At 56.1% G+C, this 17,423-nt stretch overlaps 4 protein-coding genes across 4 annotated transcripts in view; 3 read left to right on the top strand and 1 right to left on the bottom strand.

The window, feature by feature from the left end:
- The window catches only part of VOLCADRAFT_105711 (uncharacterized protein), a gene marked incomplete at both ends in the record, with an annotated part of 9,074 nt that extends 3,736 nt beyond the window's left edge, over window positions 1-5,338 (top strand). Inside the window, 8 exons of the mRNA XM_002952845.1 lie at window positions 539-654; window positions 958-1,015; window positions 2,483-2,550; window positions 2,624-2,720; window positions 2,979-3,040; window positions 3,356-3,496; window positions 4,055-4,157; window positions 4,745-5,338. Coding sequence (XP_002952891.1) covers window positions 539-654; window positions 958-1,015; window positions 2,483-2,550; window positions 2,624-2,720; window positions 2,979-3,040; window positions 3,356-3,496; window positions 4,055-4,157; window positions 4,745-5,338 — 1,239 coding nt within the window. The remainder of the gene's footprint in view (window positions 1-538; window positions 655-957; window positions 1,016-2,482; window positions 2,551-2,623; window positions 2,721-2,978; window positions 3,041-3,355; window positions 3,497-4,054; window positions 4,158-4,744) is intronic.
- A 1,925-nt stretch (window positions 5,339-7,263) lies between these two features.
- Window positions 7,264-9,885, top strand: VOLCADRAFT_93588 (uncharacterized protein; the record flags this gene model as incomplete). Its single annotated transcript, XM_002952844.1, has 5 exons — window positions 7,264-7,284; window positions 7,401-7,538; window positions 8,277-8,559; window positions 8,831-8,886; window positions 9,796-9,885. 5 exons carry the CDS (start codon window positions 7,264-7,266, stop codon window positions 9,883-9,885), a joined length of 588 nt encoding a protein of 195 aa, XP_002952890.1.
- Window positions 9,886-10,468: 583 nt separating this feature from the next.
- On the bottom strand, window positions 10,469-12,611 carry VOLCADRAFT_93587 (uncharacterized protein; the record flags this gene model as incomplete). The annotated part of the gene is made up of 5 exons (XM_002952769.1): window positions 10,469-10,696; window positions 11,049-11,168; window positions 11,368-11,409; window positions 11,602-11,690; window positions 12,389-12,611. The coding sequence occupies 5 exons, from the start codon at window positions 12,609-12,611 to the stop codon at window positions 10,469-10,471; spliced, it is 702 nt and encodes a 233-aa protein (XP_002952815.1).
- A 475-nt stretch (window positions 12,612-13,086) lies between these two features.
- VOLCADRAFT_93586 (uncharacterized protein) overlaps window positions 13,087-17,423 on the top strand; it is a gene marked incomplete at both ends in the record, with an annotated part of 6,560 nt that continues 2,223 nt past the window's right edge. The window contains 7 exons of the mRNA XM_002952843.1: window positions 13,087-13,741; window positions 14,087-14,295; window positions 14,815-15,531; window positions 15,750-15,794; window positions 16,241-16,529; window positions 16,626-16,711; window positions 16,860-16,952. Of these exons, the coding sequence (XP_002952889.1) occupies window positions 13,087-13,741; window positions 14,087-14,295; window positions 14,815-15,531; window positions 15,750-15,794; window positions 16,241-16,529; window positions 16,626-16,711; window positions 16,860-16,952 (2,094 nt within the window). The remainder of the gene's footprint in view (window positions 13,742-14,086; window positions 14,296-14,814; window positions 15,532-15,749; window positions 15,795-16,240; window positions 16,530-16,625; window positions 16,712-16,859; window positions 16,953-17,423) is intronic.

Raw genomic sequence — 17,423 nt, 5'->3', positions numbered from 1 at the left:
CCTGTGTCTTCCAGCGTGTGTTAGCGCTTTGATAACATATGGAGTAATACTCGGATGTTTTTGGATGCCCCGAAGACGGCAATACGGCCAATGCGTCTGCGTCCGTATACCTTGTTGACGTACGTACGATCATTCCGTATGTTCGTACGTCGCCCGTTAAGAGACGTGGGACCAAAGCGCAAGTGGAGCTAGAGTGTCCGTAAAAGGGAATTTTTTGGCCGAATCGCGTTTGTGTCTTTACGCATGTGTTTTTTTTAATCGTCATACCATACGCACGCGAATGTTCGGAAACTTCGTTGTTATGCGCGTACGAACAGACATGAAGGCACAAATGCGTAAACACGGGGAATGCATTCCTCAATCCGCAATTCAGCCCCGGAAGCCCCTTCAAAACCCATTCAACCCCCCCCCAATACCCCAACGCCTTAAAAACCCATTCAACCCGCCCCCCCAAAAACCCCAAACCCGTCAAAAACCACTCAACCCCCCCTCATAACCCACTCAACCCCCCCCCCCCAAAACACACGCACACACACAGGCGGTTGCGGACTTCCTCGCGCGTATCTCCAAGTACGAGGAAGTGTACGAACCCATCAACGACCGCAACCTGCACTACATCAAACTCATTGATATGGTCACGGGAAGGGGCCACATGTACGTACGTATGCATGTATGTATGACTTAGATTACACTGTGGGCTGCGAGAGCCGGGGGCCGAAGCCGAAACACAGCGCAAGGGTCGGGAGCACACAGCACAAGTCGGTTAGTCTTGTGTGCTCCCGACCCCGACTCAGACTGCCAACACATTAAGCAGCCACACCATGTATGTATGTATGTATGTATGTATGTATGTATGTATGTATGTATGTATGTATGTATGTATGTATGTATGTATGTATGTATGTATGTATGTATGTATGTATGTATGTATGTATGTATGCATGTATGCAACTTCAGGGACATCAACCGGATCAGCGGCTACCTGCCGGGGAAGATCGTGTTCTTTCTGATGCAGGTAGGGGGGTGGGTAGGTGGGTGCTGGGCGTGTGTTTGTATGTATGTACGTATGTATGTATGTTATGTACGTGTGAGTGATGACGATCGTGAGTGTGTCTGCCTTTGGGTTTTATCGCGCCTGGCAAGCGGCCCCCAACCAGAAGTCAAGTCAAAAAAGACAAGAACGCGCCGATAGCCGATCAGCACCAACAAAGAAAAAAGAGCGAACGTAGCGGACCGGACACACGGAAGGATGCTAGGAAGTTTTATTCGGGTGTGTGTGGAATCCGCCGGGGTGAAGCCACCGGCTCAGGGGGTTGTCTTGCGAGGGTGTTTTTATTACAATTTGGGTCGGGGGATATTTGCCTTGGTTGTCAGGATTATGATGAAAACATGTGTTAAGAATCATTACCGTGCTCCTAGTGCTTGTAGCATGCATATGCCCAGAATTTAGAAGGCAAACATGAACTGATGTTTGTGGGAGGATTAGGTTTTTAGACATAAATGTTGGCAAGTCATAATCCAAATGAAGTTTTAAGCTGAAATTTTTTGTTGTGTAGCGTGTGGAAAGAGGAGAACATCGCGCATCATCTAAAAAGAAGAGATGCACGCGAGATTAGTGTGAAGCGAGATTGAGAAGGTAAAACCAACTAGCTTTGTCGAGGCGGTAACACAGCCCGTTGCCCAGGAAGTTCGTTTGTAGTAGTAGGCCGCGCATGTACCCCTATGAAGAACTTTGCAAAAAGCCCGGGTAAAAGTGCAATGACCTGGAAAAGGCTTAGTGGATTGTTACGACTGCTAAATGGGTTGCCAGGGCCTTTGCTCACTGTGAAGATGGTTGATTTCCCAATTTTTAGGATTTCAAGGCGGTGAAAGGTCTAATGGCGGTCGTTGTTTTGGCTTTGAGACTGGGGCTCGGAGATGCCTGTCGATGTTGTCTGTTGCGGAGGCCCAGCAGATTACATGGAAGAGCTATTAAAGAATGCGCGTAAAGTGTTCGTGTCGAAAAGCTATCCAATCGGGGAGCGCCCAATGCTGAGGCTTCCTCAGAGGTCCTGCTTGGGACGACATTGGGCAAGAGGACGAGCGTAATGGTGGGCGTACCAGATTCGTGCAACCCGCTGATCCCCCATTCTATTTGTGACACTCTTTTAGTAAAGCATTTTACATAGGTCTCATCCCTAGGACGTGCATTTAGTCGAACTGTTGCTTCGTAGGCCTGCTCACTGCGCGACGACGTGTCCTGGGTGACAATAGTTGCGATACTCAGCCTAGTTCCCAACGTATAGTATAGCTCCAGTTCTTCACTGGAAATGGGTGCAGGCGGAGAAAGTAAACGGCCCATGGTACGCCCAAGCAGCGTGCGCTCCTAGAAAACATGTCGTCCGCAGCTGAGGAATTTAAGCGTCTATCCACTTGTTTCTAACTGGATGCGGCTGCATAGTGATGAGTCGACGGAGCTTCCTGCTTGCTCCCGCGCATGCAGATATGTAAAGCAGGGATGACAAGCGTCCGCAAGATATGGCTTTCTAGGCATGGGGAATCAGAATACAAGTAAGTAATTGGAATGGGCGATTGCTGTGTGCCTTGGTCCGACTTGAGTCGCTTCTTGCATCATATCGCGCAGCCAAAAGGGGCTCATCGGTGGTAACAGCTCACTCTCGGAGCGCGGAGAGCGCTATTCGCGGGCGTTGCCGGGGGCTTTGATAGCGCGTCTTCCTCAGGTGCGCACTTGCGATTCATAAAATTGAGGAATGTTGCTTCATTCATGATTGGCTGAGAGGCTTATTGAGTGGGGATGTTTTGAAGCTTTGACTTTATTGTTATCTACAAGTGAAAAACCAATCAGAGGCGTTCATTAGGAAGTTGAAAACATGCCGAGACAGCTGCAGAACGCTTTTGAATTGGGCATTTCCTGAACCAAAGTGCAATTGGTCTTTGGCAATATATCTGCTCCGTGCTGCATTTGACTTTGTGTCCAGGAGCAGCCGGTTTCCGTGGCGGTGTGGACCTCAACCTTGAAACGGACAATTGAGACCGCCCGGTAAGCTCGGCCCGGGCATGCGGCAATACATCGTCATAGGTTAAATTCTTTCACGCGTTGCTGATTAACATCCAAATCCTGGGCATCCGAGCTCCGCGCCGTTCGGGTCCTGTTTTTGGGATGTTCAACCTCCATGGGTTATGAGCTCACCCCGTCTTATCAACGCCTCTTGAGTTTCAGTTCCGATGGCGATGGCATGATTCTCACGCATTATATTTAAAAATCTGGGCTCAAACGCTCGCAGTAATCCCTACGTACGATCTTTCCACACAGCACGCGTTTTACTTTCCAATGACATGTATCTGTATCCGCCAGGTTTCTGCCGTTCCCAAAACTGCGCTGGAAGGCCCTGGACGAGATTGACGCGGGCATTTGCGACGGCATGACGTATGAGCAGATTGCTGAGAGGTACCCGCAGGAGTACGAGGCTCGCAAAAAGGACAAGCTCCGGTACAGGTGAGGAGGGGCCTCGTCCAATTAGGCCAATTTGGGAATGCGCATTTTCCATGTGCGGAAAAATCGATATGGAAAGAAAAATCGGTATGGAAGAACGCAAAGGGGAGGAGAAGGGAACGAAAGGACGCAAGAGCACGAAGCTGGGAAGCGCCGTAGCCCGGGGGTATAACTAGAGCCATCGCCCGATACGCTGCATTCCCGGTAACGGTAACGGTAACGGTGCTTTTTTGGCTTTTGGCCATTTATCGGCTGGATGGCCTCTAGATGGATGGCGTGAAACTAGGGATGCGGGCAGCAGCTTTGTGCGGTTAGGGGGGTTCGCTGCCGTGGTATTGCCGTGCAGTGAAGAGAGGAGGGTGGTGGCACTCGAGTTTCCCTCCCTCGCCCCTTCCCTCCCTCCCTCCCTCCCCCCCTCCCTCTGCGTCCTGGCGGCATGTGTACGAGCGTACGAAAGTGGAATTTTGAAAGACGCGTGACCCACATCGGCCGCGACGCCCCCGGGTTTTAGGGTTTTATTCCCCCCGTATTCGCGTGCGTCACCCCCTTGTGCCGTATCAGGTATCCGTCAGGAGAGTCGTACATGGACGTGATTCAACGAGTGGAGCCCGTGATTATTGAGCTGGAGCGCGAGCGGGAAAGCGTCCTCGTGGTGGCGCACCAGGTCTGTCTGTATGCATGTCCGTGCGTATGTCTGTACGTCAGTCAGTCAGTCTTATCCGGAGGCTTGGGGCCTTTTGGAGTTGGGCGTGTGTACGTATGTGTTTTTCTTCCTACGATCTCACGCGGGGGGCCCCTCCTGCGCTTCACCATGTGGCTGTCGTACCACAAGATTAGAAAATGCACGAGAGGGATGCAACAAATACGGAATATGTACTGAAACTGCAGTACAGGCATCTGCCCTATGTGTATGAGGGACACATGCTATTGCTATGTGTTTCCCCATTCCCCTCGTTCCGTTGGTGGGGTCTTTTGTTGTTGTTTCTGTGAGATCCCTTCTTTCCCCTTTGGCGCCTGAAAATACCCTTCCTAAGCTTCCCTTTTTCCTCTCCTCTCCTCTCCTCTCCTCTCCTCTCCTCTCCTCTCCTCTCCTCTCCTCTCCTCTCCTCTCCTCTCCTCTCCTCTCCTCTCCTCTCCTCTCCCCATCCTCGTATCCGCATCACTAGTCCATGGTTCGCGTTTTTAACCCCCTTTTCCCCACCACACTCCCCACCACACTCCCCACCGCACTCCCCACCGCCGCACCCACAGGCTGTCCTCCGCGCCGTGTACGCCTACTTCATGAACGTTCCCCCGGAAGACATCCCCCGTCTCAGCATGCCGCTCCACACCCTCATAGAGCTGACTCCCATGCCCGACGGCACCATGTCGGAGCAGCGCTTCCCCCTCGACATCGACATTGGCGTTGGCGTTGGCGTTGGCATTGACGTGGAGGTCGTGCAGGAGCCGGCTGTGGGGGGTCCTTCAGCAGTCGGTCCTTCGGGGCCCGCGGCCAAGGGCGTGGTGGATGGTGACGGCGCGGCCAGAGGGGCCGCGGAGTGTTTCGCCGCTGCAGCGGAAGAGGTGGCAACGGAGATGGCAGCAGCGGCGGCGGCGGCGGCGGCGGAAGCAGCTGGGAGCGGGTCGCCACTGTCCTCGGTGAACAGCGGCGGAAGCTGCATGGCGATGATGATGTCGATGCAAGAAGGAGGGGGGTCGTTGGTGCTCCCGGCTTCCCCGGCGTCGTCGAGCCCTGGCAGCGCCACGACGGGCCGTGACGATGAGGCCGTGACGGATGTCGTCGAAGCAATGGGCTTAGCTGCGGGGCCAGCGGCAGCGGCAGCGGCGGTGGCAACCGCACAATGAGAGGAGAGGGAGAGGGGGAGCAGGGGAGAGAGAGAGGGAGGGGGAGGGAGAGGGGGAGGGAAGGAGAGAGAAGGAGAGAGAAGGGGAGAGAAGGGGAGAGAAAGGGGGTGTTGGGTTGTCATGCGGAGGAGAGGGATGCGGGGAAGGAGGGCGGGAGAGGGTATTTGGGTTGTCCGACGTCTGATGCGGGGTTCGCTTTGCTGATATGCCCCGACCTCCTTCCGTAAGGGAGAGAGGGGGGAGGAGCGGGAGAGGTGCATGTGGTTGGGAGGGTGTTTGGGGTTTTAGGGGGTACTGCGGGTTTAGGGCCGGGGTGGGATGGTGGGGGAGGTTGATGTCTTCCCGCCAGGTCCCCCAGTTGCCTGATCGGTAACTCCGCTCCCTCAACCCATACCCCTGTTCCCCTTGTTCCTCTTCTCCGTCTTAAGAGTCACCCACCCCGGGGGCCACCCACCCCCCTCTTATCACTCTCCCGCGCAAGCGCGTGTGTCCCTCCTCTTTCTTTCTTCCCTTCTTTTTTATATTTGTAGTGTAGCCACCGATTGGTAATGTGTGCTGGTGGCGCTGCGGATGTTTTTGGTCACCGCATGCACTATTTACCGCCTGCGTGCCATATGCATGTGTCTGCTCGTCGTAGAGGTCGGATAAGGCATAAAAGATGCCGGTAATGTACGGCAATGTACGGTAATGGCGCTGGTTTCGGTGCTGGTTTTGGTCGGCGTATGACGTCCCCCCAGGGTCCATTGGCCTCTCGTTTGGGAGGGCAGGCTGTGGAGTGAGTTTTGTTGGAACCAGTTGCGTCGCAGGAGGGACAGACAGACAGACAGACAGCCTCTGTGCACGTGTATTTTTGTCACTTTTAAAAACCTGGTTGACCCGTACTGCTGGTCTATGGTGTACGGATAGACGAGTATCGTTTGTACGGGAGAGTTTAAGGACCCTGTAGCCAATGTGGTAGGACGAAAGGTTGAGGTTGTACGAAGGGGGGATCGGAGGAGATACCAGGCGGGGCTGAGGGAGCCCGAATGTATGTCTGTATGTGTGTCTGTATGTGAGGATTTGGCTTTTTGTTGCCATCTTGCTCGGTGCGCATCTCATCATGTATGACGCTATATTAACTTTTAATCGCAGCAACAAGAAGGTCGTGTAGTAAGTAGCGTGGACGCTAGTGCTGGTGGCGGTGCTGGTGTGGTGGTGCTGGTGGTGGCGGTGGTGCTGGTGTGGTGGTGGTGGCGGTGGTGCTGGTGGTGGTGGTGGTGGTGGTGGCGGTGTTTTCGGAGGTATCAGGCTCGGGTGGTGGTTGTGGGTGTTTTGTGCTCCTGTGCGGCAGTCGGTGGCGCAAGCCGCTGGTAGGTCGGTTGGTCGGATACGCCGTTACAATGTTTTGTTTGTTAAAATTGGGGCTTAAGGCCTGAGGGGGGAGAGGGGCGGCATGACACCCTAGTATGACTGACACCCTTCGAACATCACATAGCCACAAAGGGAATGAAGCAGCTGGAATAGTTGTGGATGGTGTGGTGTGGTGGTGGTGGTGGTGGTGGTGGTGGTGTGCAGTACCTGGTGACCATTAGGGTCCTGGCTGTGCATGCTGCTGCAGTTGCTGCTGGTACTGCTGCTGCTGGTACTGCTGCTGCCTGGCTTTGTGGACTCTGCTTGCAAAAGCGGAAAGGGCTGTTGGCTGCGACACGGCGACTGTATGGGTCTGAATAAATCCCCATTCTCGACATTCAGTCCGCCAATCGATGTGCGTGTGTATGTGCGTGTGTATGTATGTGTGTGTATATGTGTGTGCAGTGGCGGTAGCGGGGGTTCAGAGGGAAGGGAGGGGGGGAGGGGAATTCATCTTCCGGATTCTTCTTGAAGTGAGTTTTCAGTGATGTGCAGTGCAGTGGAAGGAGCGTGTGAAGCTGTCGTAACTGCACAAAATGCACAAGGGGGGGAGCAATGTGAGGCACCGCGGCGGTTTCGTTTCGTGGTGTGTGTGTGTCTGTGTGTGTGTCTGTGTGTGTGTCTGTGTGTGTGTCTGTGTGTGTATGTGTCTGTGTGTGTACGCACCCTCCAGCGGGGGTTGCACCAACTGATACTGCAGGACGAGGACGAGGACTCGTCTGCATCTCCTCCTTGCCGATTTGGAAAGCGAGGAATGCAAAAGAACCCGCGGCATGTGGCTGCTCTGCGTTGCTGTTCCGTTGCTGTGCCGGTGTGTTCAAAGCTCTGCTCCCCTGCCTTATTTTGTGCTTCGTGCTGCACGTGCCGTCACGTGTGTGTATGATACCGTTGTACACCGGGAAATACGCCCGGGAAAAAGAAGAGAAGCTGCTTGTGTGACCGCGCAGCGTGGAGGCAAACAAACAAACTATAAACGACTATTTTTCCTCTTCTTCTTAGTGTCGATGTGGCGCGATGATGACGATGATGGCCGATGATGCTTTTGGAGCCTTCCTTGGGACGGAGGGATGGAGGAATGCCAAGTGAGAGGAGGAGGAGCGCGTTCTCTGCCCCTTTGGTGTGCTCTTTACCAAAAAAATTCTCTGGCTCTGCACTTGCATGCCTACGAAGCACGGCCATGGGCTGCAGATACTCTTGGGCCTCTGGGGCTGCGCTCCTTCTGCATGTGGACTTATCCTTGATAATGCATCTGTGTGCGCATGACGATATGTATGAGCTGTAGGCGGAATGCTTGCATTTAACGCAGGTTTAAGGCACGTGTTTTGTTATCTAAATATGTCTTTGTTCCTGTGTGTGTTCCTTCTTCACAGTGTAATAGGCACTTGAATTTCGGTGTTGCAGGAGGTTATGTGCGTTCTTACGTCAAAATATCTGATGTACGACAACTTGATCTTGTCTGCATGTGCCGTAATCCGCTGTCTATCCCAAAACCATTCTAAATTCTGAAAATGATGCTAAGTGGAGGTGTTGCGAATCCACTCCAATGCAGTGGAGTCTGGAAAATCTTTGTAGACGTTTCCAGGTGGGAATCGAGGGGGTGACCTCTCAAGTCAGTGACAGTGAGGTGTTCTCGGAAGTGCCGCTATGCCGCCATAGCTGGGTCACTGAGCCTGGAGCCCTATCAGCTGCTGCTCCTTCCAGGAGTCGCCACGAATCAGGCGACTCAGCGACGAAAGCACTTTTCTTTAATCGGATATTGGATGCGGGGAGAGAGCGTCTCGTTGCTCTTTCTATGTTTGTTATAGTATATGATGCCCTCGCGCCAAGAGGAGGTGGGAAGCGAGGCGAGCAGCACAGCAGCACCGCCTCGCCCGGTCAGACCCGCCCTAGCCCTCCTGCGCACGTGTTCCGCCTGCTAACGGCTAACGGTCACCGGAGTTCTGCACCAACCAACCGCACGATGGTGTGATTTCTTTCCGCTACCCATGGGCCATCAACACCTCTCTCTCGCTTCGCATGTGCGTCATGACCGCACTTGGGCTGTGGTCCTCCCAGAAGCCGCCAACCGCCCCCCCCACACACACACACCTCCCCGGACAACAGGCTTCGCATCATTCGGCGACTTTTCTGTCCATGCTGCCTATCCGGTGTCGTGGTGTGTGGGTGTGCAGCCTTCGGCTTATGCTGTCTCCGCCCCTGGCAAGATACGGAGATGCGAACGTGATCGCAAAGGGCCCCCCCCAAAGCTCTGTGAACGTGATCGCAAAGGGCCCCCCCCAAAGCTCTGTGAACGTGATCGCAAAGGGCCCCCCCCAAAGCTCTGTAAGCAAGGCGCAGCACTGCTGCCTGCAGTTTGTCTTCCGCCCCCTCCCTAGCAGTTGCTAATTTGGCCGCCCCCGCGCACGTCAAGCACCTGCACATACACACTCACGCAGCAGCCATTCAAAAACCACGGGAGAATTCCCCCATGTATATATACATATGTATGTACATACATGTATATACATGTATATGTACACCTATGCATACACAGGCTTTGCGTTTATGTATCATCTATTGCATGTACGTGCCAATCTGGGAACTCCCGTACAGCGCTGTCCCCAAGGCCCCCCCCCTACCACCTACCACCCCGAGTATCCATCCACCCGAGGGGTCCCGCGGGGCCCCGACAACAACACACATTACACAGGAAGAGATATCAATCAGAATGCAGTCAGTACAAATCCGTCAGGACATATTTCCCAACAACTCCCCCCATAAAAACAAATATTTGAGGGAGGACGGAGGAGAAAAAAACAAACAATATGTACGGCAATGTCATGCGTGAATATATAGTATATATACATACATACATGTACAAATTTTCCTGCTTAGAGTTTTTCCTCTGGATTTCACTTTTTTGATTCAAAAAAAGCACATCATTGGCGAAGCATTCCTGATTATTATTGTGCGCTTGTTAGCCACGTGAGTGATGGCCACCATTACCACAGTCACCACCACAACCACCACCACCACCACCATCATCACAATCACCATCCACCTCACGTCGCCTCCCCTCTGCCCAACAGCCCCACAACCTGCTCGCACAAGGCCGCAACCTTTCCTCCCCCGCACCGCCGTCATCAGACCCTCCTAGCCCTCCTAGCCTTTTAAATTAGCCACCTCCTCCTCCTCCTACCCACCCCCTCTACCCCCCTTGGGAAGGGTCACGTTTCGACGGTTTACGTTAACACATACATGCATTAATACATGACACGATTCAGGCACTACTAGTAACGCACACACCGATGCCCCGGCGGTATCGGGATCGAAACCTGTCACGGTCGAAATTCTTCCATAGGCAAAAAGTTAAGAGTGCCCCTAGTCCAGATGCAAGGTGGTTACCTGGGAAAGAGTAGACACGCGAGTTGATTAGGTAATGAGTTAAGCCGCCGTTGATTCCGTTGGATGCCGGTGGTGGGTGTTGAAAACCTGAGCGATCCACTGAGAAGTTGGCTAGGGTGACTAGATGAGAGTGCCCCGAAACACCGGGGAAGGCAGGGTCTGCCGGGTATCGGCCTCAGGGTGAAGATATGGGCCTCCCTGTCCCACACATCATACATGATACTCGTGCGCCACCCCCAACCCCCGATGCACGTAGCGCCACATACAGCTAGGCACCACGCATTCACAAACCAAAAAACATATTTATAGACGCACATGAACCGTACGGCAGAACCGTACGGCAGTCATTGTACGACATCATACATCATCTGTTTCCCATCGGTGTCCGCATCCTAGACACGTCACCAAGCGACTGCTCCCCGGGCCGTCCTTGCTGCCCCAGGTCTCGCACTTGCCGATGTCCCGCCGGCCGCTGTCCAGGTAGTCGCAGCTGCGGCCGCCGCACCGCCCGCAGACGTAGTCACTAGTGGATATGGAGGCTGCGGATCCGTGCCCCGCCAGGGTCACACGGCGAGTCTCCCGCTCCTGTATGTATGCATGTATGCATGTATGTATGTATGTATGTATGTATGACTTAGATTACACTATGGGCCGCGAGAGCCCACAGTATGTACGTATGTATGTGTATGTATGTACGTATGTATGTGTGTGGGACGGAATGGATAGGAAAATGAAGACCACCGGGGTTGGGGTTCGCACGTGAGTATGTGTGCGTGTGTGTGTATGTGTGTGTATGTGTATGTCGCAAACTTACCGGGTGCTGCTGCTTCCCATATTTACATAGACTTCATGTTCCGTACGCGCACGTGCGTACGCCGTACTACCCAACGCCAGAGGGATGCGTAACCTAGTCCCCTTAGTCCTCTTCTCTCCGTACCTGCAGCCTGGCGTACTCCTCCTGCTGCTGCGGTGTGGCTAGTTGTCGTACGCCCATGCCCACCAGCTCGTCAGGCCGTACCTGACCGCTGAGAACCCGCCGCCGCAGGTCCGCATTGCGCTACAGGGAGGGCATGGGGGAGGGTGGAGGGGAGGGTGGAGGGGAGGGGAGCAGGGTGGAGGGAAGGGGAGTGGTTATGTTATGGGTGCGAGGACGAGAGGAGAGGCGGTGTGGTGGGTTGGGGGCCGGGGTGGGAAGGGGTAGAGGGGGTGCTCGTTCCCAAGAGATCATCCCAAAGAGCCCAGTACGAATGTCGTACCTTTAGGCTTGCTACTAGCGTCCTTGCGGCTGCCTTGTACTCCTGTGCGGGAGGGGACGGGTGTGCATATGTGGCAGACAGACAGACAGACAGAAAGACAGACGGGCGAGGTTGCAAGTCTGCCAACTTCGCCACTCCTTCCTCGCGCCCTAGTTCTATGAAACACTCGCATACATACATACACTTTCGCTCCAACATACGCATACATACACTTTCCCCTCTCCGCCCACGCACCTGGTCGGTCACTGACTGCTGCTGCTGCTGCTGCCGCTGGTGGTGGTGGCGGAAGAAGAGCTCCCGCTCTATGGCTTGAGCCAGGGGTTCTGCCACAGCAGGCGGCGGGGGGGGGGGAGGATGAGGGAGGGGAGGCGGCGGAGGGGGAGTTGATGGTCTTAGGGACATCACCAAGTGTGTGTTGTGACACGTGTGTGTTGTGACACGTGTGTGTTGTGACACGTGTGTGTTGTGACACGTGTGTGTTGTGACACGTGTGTGTTGTGACACGTGTGGTTGTGACACGTGTGGGTTGTGACACGTGTGTGTTGTGACACGTGTGTGTTGTGACACGTGTGGTTGTGACACGTGTGTGTTGTGACACGTGTGTGTTGTGACACGTGTGTGTTGTGGCCCAGTCAGGAGGCGGCGGTTGTGCGCGCGAGAGCGATGTGTGGGTTTGGTACCTGAAGCGGGTTCGGTGGGGCTGCATACAGACTGTGCTCAGCATGGAAGTGGAGTATGTGGGAGTCATGCGGTTATGGGGGTTAAATATTGAGCGCGAGGGCAGGGCCGGGGTCGTGTGGCGTGAGGGCAACTGGGGCTTTGTGGTTCTGGAGCTGCTTCGGTCGGCCGCAGGTCGCGCAGTTACCAGCACAAAGGCAAGGGCCCACACAAGCAACCTCCGGTTGGCAGATCCAAATATGCAGCAGATGTATGTGAGGAGGAGGATAATATGTTTCGCGCATGTTCCGCGGGTCCGGTGTATGGTTTCCGGCTGAGCTGCGACATCGAGATGAAAGCTCACCGACTGCTGCGTCCCCCAAGTCGGCCTCGTCGACAGAAGGCTGCTGCTGGCCTCCATCCGGAGATGGTGTGGACAGAGCCGAAAATAGCGTCCTAACGCAGCTTGATCGAAGCTCTTGCTGCGCTGCCTCTTGGCGCGCCGGCCTGGCTGATGCAGCCGTTTTCGAAGGCTTCTTGGGAGGTGGCGGCAAGTTGAGCTCTTTCCAGATGTCCTTTCGCTTCATTTTGATGCATCTCCCCGCTTCGTGGGAAACTCGTCTGTCGGGGTCAAAGCTTGCGGTCAAGGTTAAGTAAAAATGAGAAGCCCCAGCCTACATTTTATCGGATACCAAAACTTTGAACTTTTGTCATCTTGTACATGGCATATTAAAGTGCCAAGCATCGACTGCTGTACTTGCACAAGAAAGGGCTTTGAGCGTTTTTGCGCTCAGTTGTGCCTTCCATGGGGAAAATTCTTAACATCTGCTTTAGTGGTATGGATCTTTCCTGCCTAGTCATTATCGCTGCAAAGGGCAGACGACACCGCCGCCATATCCGGCTCCTTTCGTCAGCAAGCAACTGCTGGAGCCGAACGGGACAACCCAAAAACAGTGACTATAAGCCTTCAACTATGCGTATGCGTATAATGTAACGGGGTTTTTTGGGTCATCGATGAACGTCGCCTAGCTGTCGGCTCAATTTCCTGAGCAGCGGCTTGGAATGGCTCACGGCCATACGGCTCTCGGGTCAGGATTCCAGCTTGTTGGAGGCCGTGATATAGCTCCTGTGACCTCACCAGCAACCGACGGCCTGCTGTCAACCTGGCCAAAGCGACCCTACGATGACACTTCGCCGCCTCATGACACCTCAGCCGCGGCTGCACACTTGGACGGCGACGCCAGCTCCGCAAATCAGAGGAGAACTCGCTTAAAACGACAACAAACTACAAGCAGCATCTCTCCTGGAGGTATTGACCTAGACCCCGCATCCTCTGGGCTGCATTCCCCACCATTTCAGCTTGGCCAAGGGTCCTCAAGCGACAGCCGGCCGTGGCAGCTGCATCTGGAGGTCCTGGTTTCCGAAAATCAAGAGCTAATTAATGGACTGGCCGCCGAACCTAGCAACATCTCAACAGCCCAAACTGGATCCCCAGCCCCCGCCGATGCTGCAGCCGCTGCCTTCTCAGCCACCGGCTTGCAGGACACAGTCACACAGCCAGCTCACCACACAGAGGCGGTATACCCGGGGCTATTAGCAGCAGCAGCAACAACAACAACAACAACGGCAGTAGGGACTAGTCCTGGTTCTGATCCTCTCCCACATGCGCTACAGAGCTTCGGCGATCATGTGGGGTCTGTCACCGATATGGAGTCGGGTGACGGCGCTGGCGGAGGCGGAGGCGGACCTGGCATGGATTCCGCCGCCTCCGCCTCCGCTGCCGTACTGCTCGGACACGCGAACAATAGGCCCTTCATGACCTTGCTCCTGGGGGAACAACAGCAACAGCAGCAACAACAACAACAACAACAGCAGCAGCAGCAGGGGATGATGGAGCAGCAGCAGCAGCAGTCAAGGCTCAACCCGCAGTTTAATACCCATGGGGGAGGTACGGCAGAAGCAGTAGCACGACAATCAGCAGTAGCAACAGCAACAACAGCAGCAGCAGGGGCGGCGGCGGCGGCGAATGCGCCACCGTCTGCTTCCAGCTTTGCGGCTACAGCCACCAGCAACGGCGGCGGAGGCTGCGACGGCGGGGGTGCTGGCGGCGGGGGCGGTGCTGACGGGCTGGGCTGGGCTGAGCCTGTACGGCATCTGTACGCCATGTTGGATTACGTTGCATATCAGGAGGCGGCGGGGGCGGGGCGGCTCACGACCGTCCAGGTGGTGTGGGTCAATCGGCCACCTGAGCTGGGAAATCAAATCGCTGAGGTGAGGCGAGGGGAGGGGAGGCGAGGCGAGGGGAGGGGAGGGGAGGGGAGGGGAGGGGAGGGGAGGGGAGGGGAGGGAGGTGCCCCTCCACTTCCTGGCAGGAGGACTACCGAGTTAAAGGTAGTCATAACCCGAACCAGTCCCCCTTCAGTATTATTCTGTGTATTAGCGATTGCCGTACCGGTTGCATACACCCGACGCCGTGCCCCCCTCCCCTCACACTCTTCTTCCTTCCCTTTCCCCCACAACCCCTCCCCCCACCCAATTACCCGACGCCCATCCACCTGCCGGGTACTGGAAACGGTAACGGTAATGGCAATGCTAACGACAACGGCAATGATAACGGTAATGGCAATACTAACGATAACGGTAATGGTAATGGCAATCGCAATGCTAACGACAACGGTAATGATAACGGTAATGGCAATGGCGGCTGATGGCGCCGGTGCCGGTACGGGTACGCATATCACCCATAAGGCCCTCACAGTGCCGGCGGACTGTACGGTGGGCTACCTGAAGCGCCTCATCTGCAAGGCCTCGGGCAGCGCGCTGTGGCCCCGGACCCTGCGACCCATGGGTCATGGTGAACATAAGGCCGCCACCGATCGTTTGGGTGACGGCGGCGGCGGCGAAGCCGCTGCCGCAAATCCATCGGGTGCGGGTCCGGGCGGCCCTACAGTCCGGTCGGCAGTAGCAGTAGCAACAGCGGCAAGGGGGCGGGAGGCGGGAGGTGCTACTGCCGCCACCGGGGGCTGTGTATTGGAACAGGGGGAACACGCAGAGACGGCGGCGGCGGAGGAGGAGCCGGGGCATGCCGGGGGGGGAAGACGAGAAGGCGCCTCCAATGAAGGCCCTGACGCCGCCGCCGCCGCCGCCGCCGCTGTTCTCCCGGGGGGCGCTGTGGGATATCCGGTTGGGGAGCAGTCGCCTGGCGGCCATGGCGGCGGCGGCGGCGGGGGCGACTGCGGTACGAAGGTGCTGACGGCAGCGGAGGGGGCTGGGAGGCCAAGGGGAATGGAGACGGGCGTGGCGGAGGTATCGGCACCGCAGCAGCAGCAGCAGCCGGCGGCGGCGGCTGCTCAGCCTTCCTGGAGGATGCTCGGCGGTGGCGACGGCGGCACTGGTGGCGGGGGCGGCGGCTGCGGCAGTTGCAATAGCGGTGAAGGAGACGGTACGGCAGGCGACTGTCGTACGTTGGCGGAGGCCGGGATTCTGCCGAATAGCCACATAGCCATGGTGAGATGGTGATGGTGGTGGTAGTGGTGGTCGTACTTTGTTATGAAACGGAACCCGGCAGGTCGGGTCGGGTCGGGTCGGGTCGGATGGGGCCCTCCCTCAAACCCCTTCCCCGGCCTTTCTGTTTTGCGTCTTGCTGGTTTGACCTCCGCATGCCCTCCCTCCCCCCTCCCCCTCCCCCCACCCCGCTCCCCCCGAACCTCCCCCCACCCCGGCAGGAAGCCGACCTGCAGCTGCCGCCTCTACACAAGCAGCTGCTGGGGGTGGGTTTCAGGGCTGGGATGGGGGTTAGTTAGTTGGTCGGTTAGTTGGTCGGTTGGTTGGTTAGGTGTGGGCTGGAAGGTGCGGGAGGACGTAGCTTAGGTTTCTGCAGCAGCTTCAGCTGCACTTGGTGCTGCTGTTGGTATTGGTGTTGTTGGTGATGATAGTGGTGGTGGTGGTGGTGGTTGTCGCAGTAATAGTAATGGTAGTGGTAGTGGTAGAGGTGGTGGTAGAGGTGAACAGACAGATCCACACAGAGTTAGTCAACTGGGTCGTGCTCGGGCTCTCCACGAACGTACATACATACATACATACGGACCGAACACTTACATACGCACCGCCGAACAACACCACAAGTCGATAGCCGAGTCCCAGCAATCCCAACCCCGCCTCACGCCCCGCCTCATTTGCACATGTCTGTATGTCTGTATGTCCGCCGGCCCCACAGGCAGTACTGCAAACACAGGTGATGAACGCAGCTGTAGCGGCAGCAGCAGCTACTGCCAGTACTGTTACAGCTACAGCCGGGCCGACTGTCAACGACTCCATAGCCCTTTTTCAGGGGGCCCCCTACGGCGCCACCGCAGCTGTAGCGGCAGCAGCTGTAGCTGGCCGCGGCGGCGGCTGCAGCACAGCTCAAACTCAAGTCCATGTTCCAGCTCAAGGAGGTGGCCGGGAGGAGGAGCTGGCCGACCGCCCCCCGGCAGGGACTCTGCCCCGTGACCGCTCCGATGGGGGTGGGGGGGGAGGTGATGATGGGGGAGGCGGCGGCGGAGGCGGAGGCGGAGGCGGAGGAGGAGGGGGTTGTGCTCCACCCCATGTTGGTGGTCCAGGGAGGGTTTCGGCGAGCAGCAGGCCCGGTGGTGGTGGTTGCGGCCCGCACAAGGAGGGCCCGCACAAGGAGCGATTTACGTTGCAGGTGACGAGCAGTTTCGATGTGTGTTTCGAGATGTGTGTGTTTCGATGTGTGTGTGTGTGTGTGTGTGTTTGCATGTTCATTGATCAATCATTCGCTTGCTCACCATTCGTTTCATTCGTTTGTTCGTTTCGTTCGTACATTGGCACAGGAGATGGTTGCTCTGGTTAGCGGCATCGAGCAGTACGGCCTCCGGTGGTCCCTCATCCGCAAACACCGGAAGGAGCTCCTCAACAAGAAGCAGGTGGGGCCCCCGGCGGGGGGCGAGGGGGGGGGAAGAGGGTTTGGCTGCCTGGGGGCGTGGGGGCATGGGCGACCAAGATGATGGTGCGGGGGTGATGATGGTTAGTGCTTTGTGGAGGGAAACCTCAGTCGCCATCATTCCAAACGCTGCTTATTGGTGTTTGTGAACATTTGTTATTCATCACAAACATCACCTCATGCGCTTTTTATCATCCTTGTGGGCGGCTGTGCATGAGGTGGAGTGACACAGGGTGATGGGTCGCGCGCCCCCGGACGACCAGTACGTATTAGGAGGCTGTGGGCCCTCACGCCCCTCTCCCCCCGCCGCTAGGGGGAGAGAGCTTCAGTGCTGACCGTTACCGTTGGGGTTTTTACGGTTAGGTGCCCCTGGCCAGCGTCCCAGGCCCGGATCGATGTGTAACAGATACACACACATACATGCTGTGTGCTCCCGACCCTTGCGGCTCGGCCC

This window comes from Volvox carteri, assembly GCF_000143455.1.
Source record: "Volvox carteri f. nagariensis unplaced genomic scaffold VOLCAscaffold_32, whole genome shotgun sequence".
NCBI classification, from domain to species: Eukaryota; Viridiplantae; Chlorophyta; class Chlorophyceae; order Chlamydomonadales; family Volvocaceae; genus Volvox; species Volvox carteri.
This window is presented reverse-complemented; position numbering and strand designations above follow the sequence as displayed.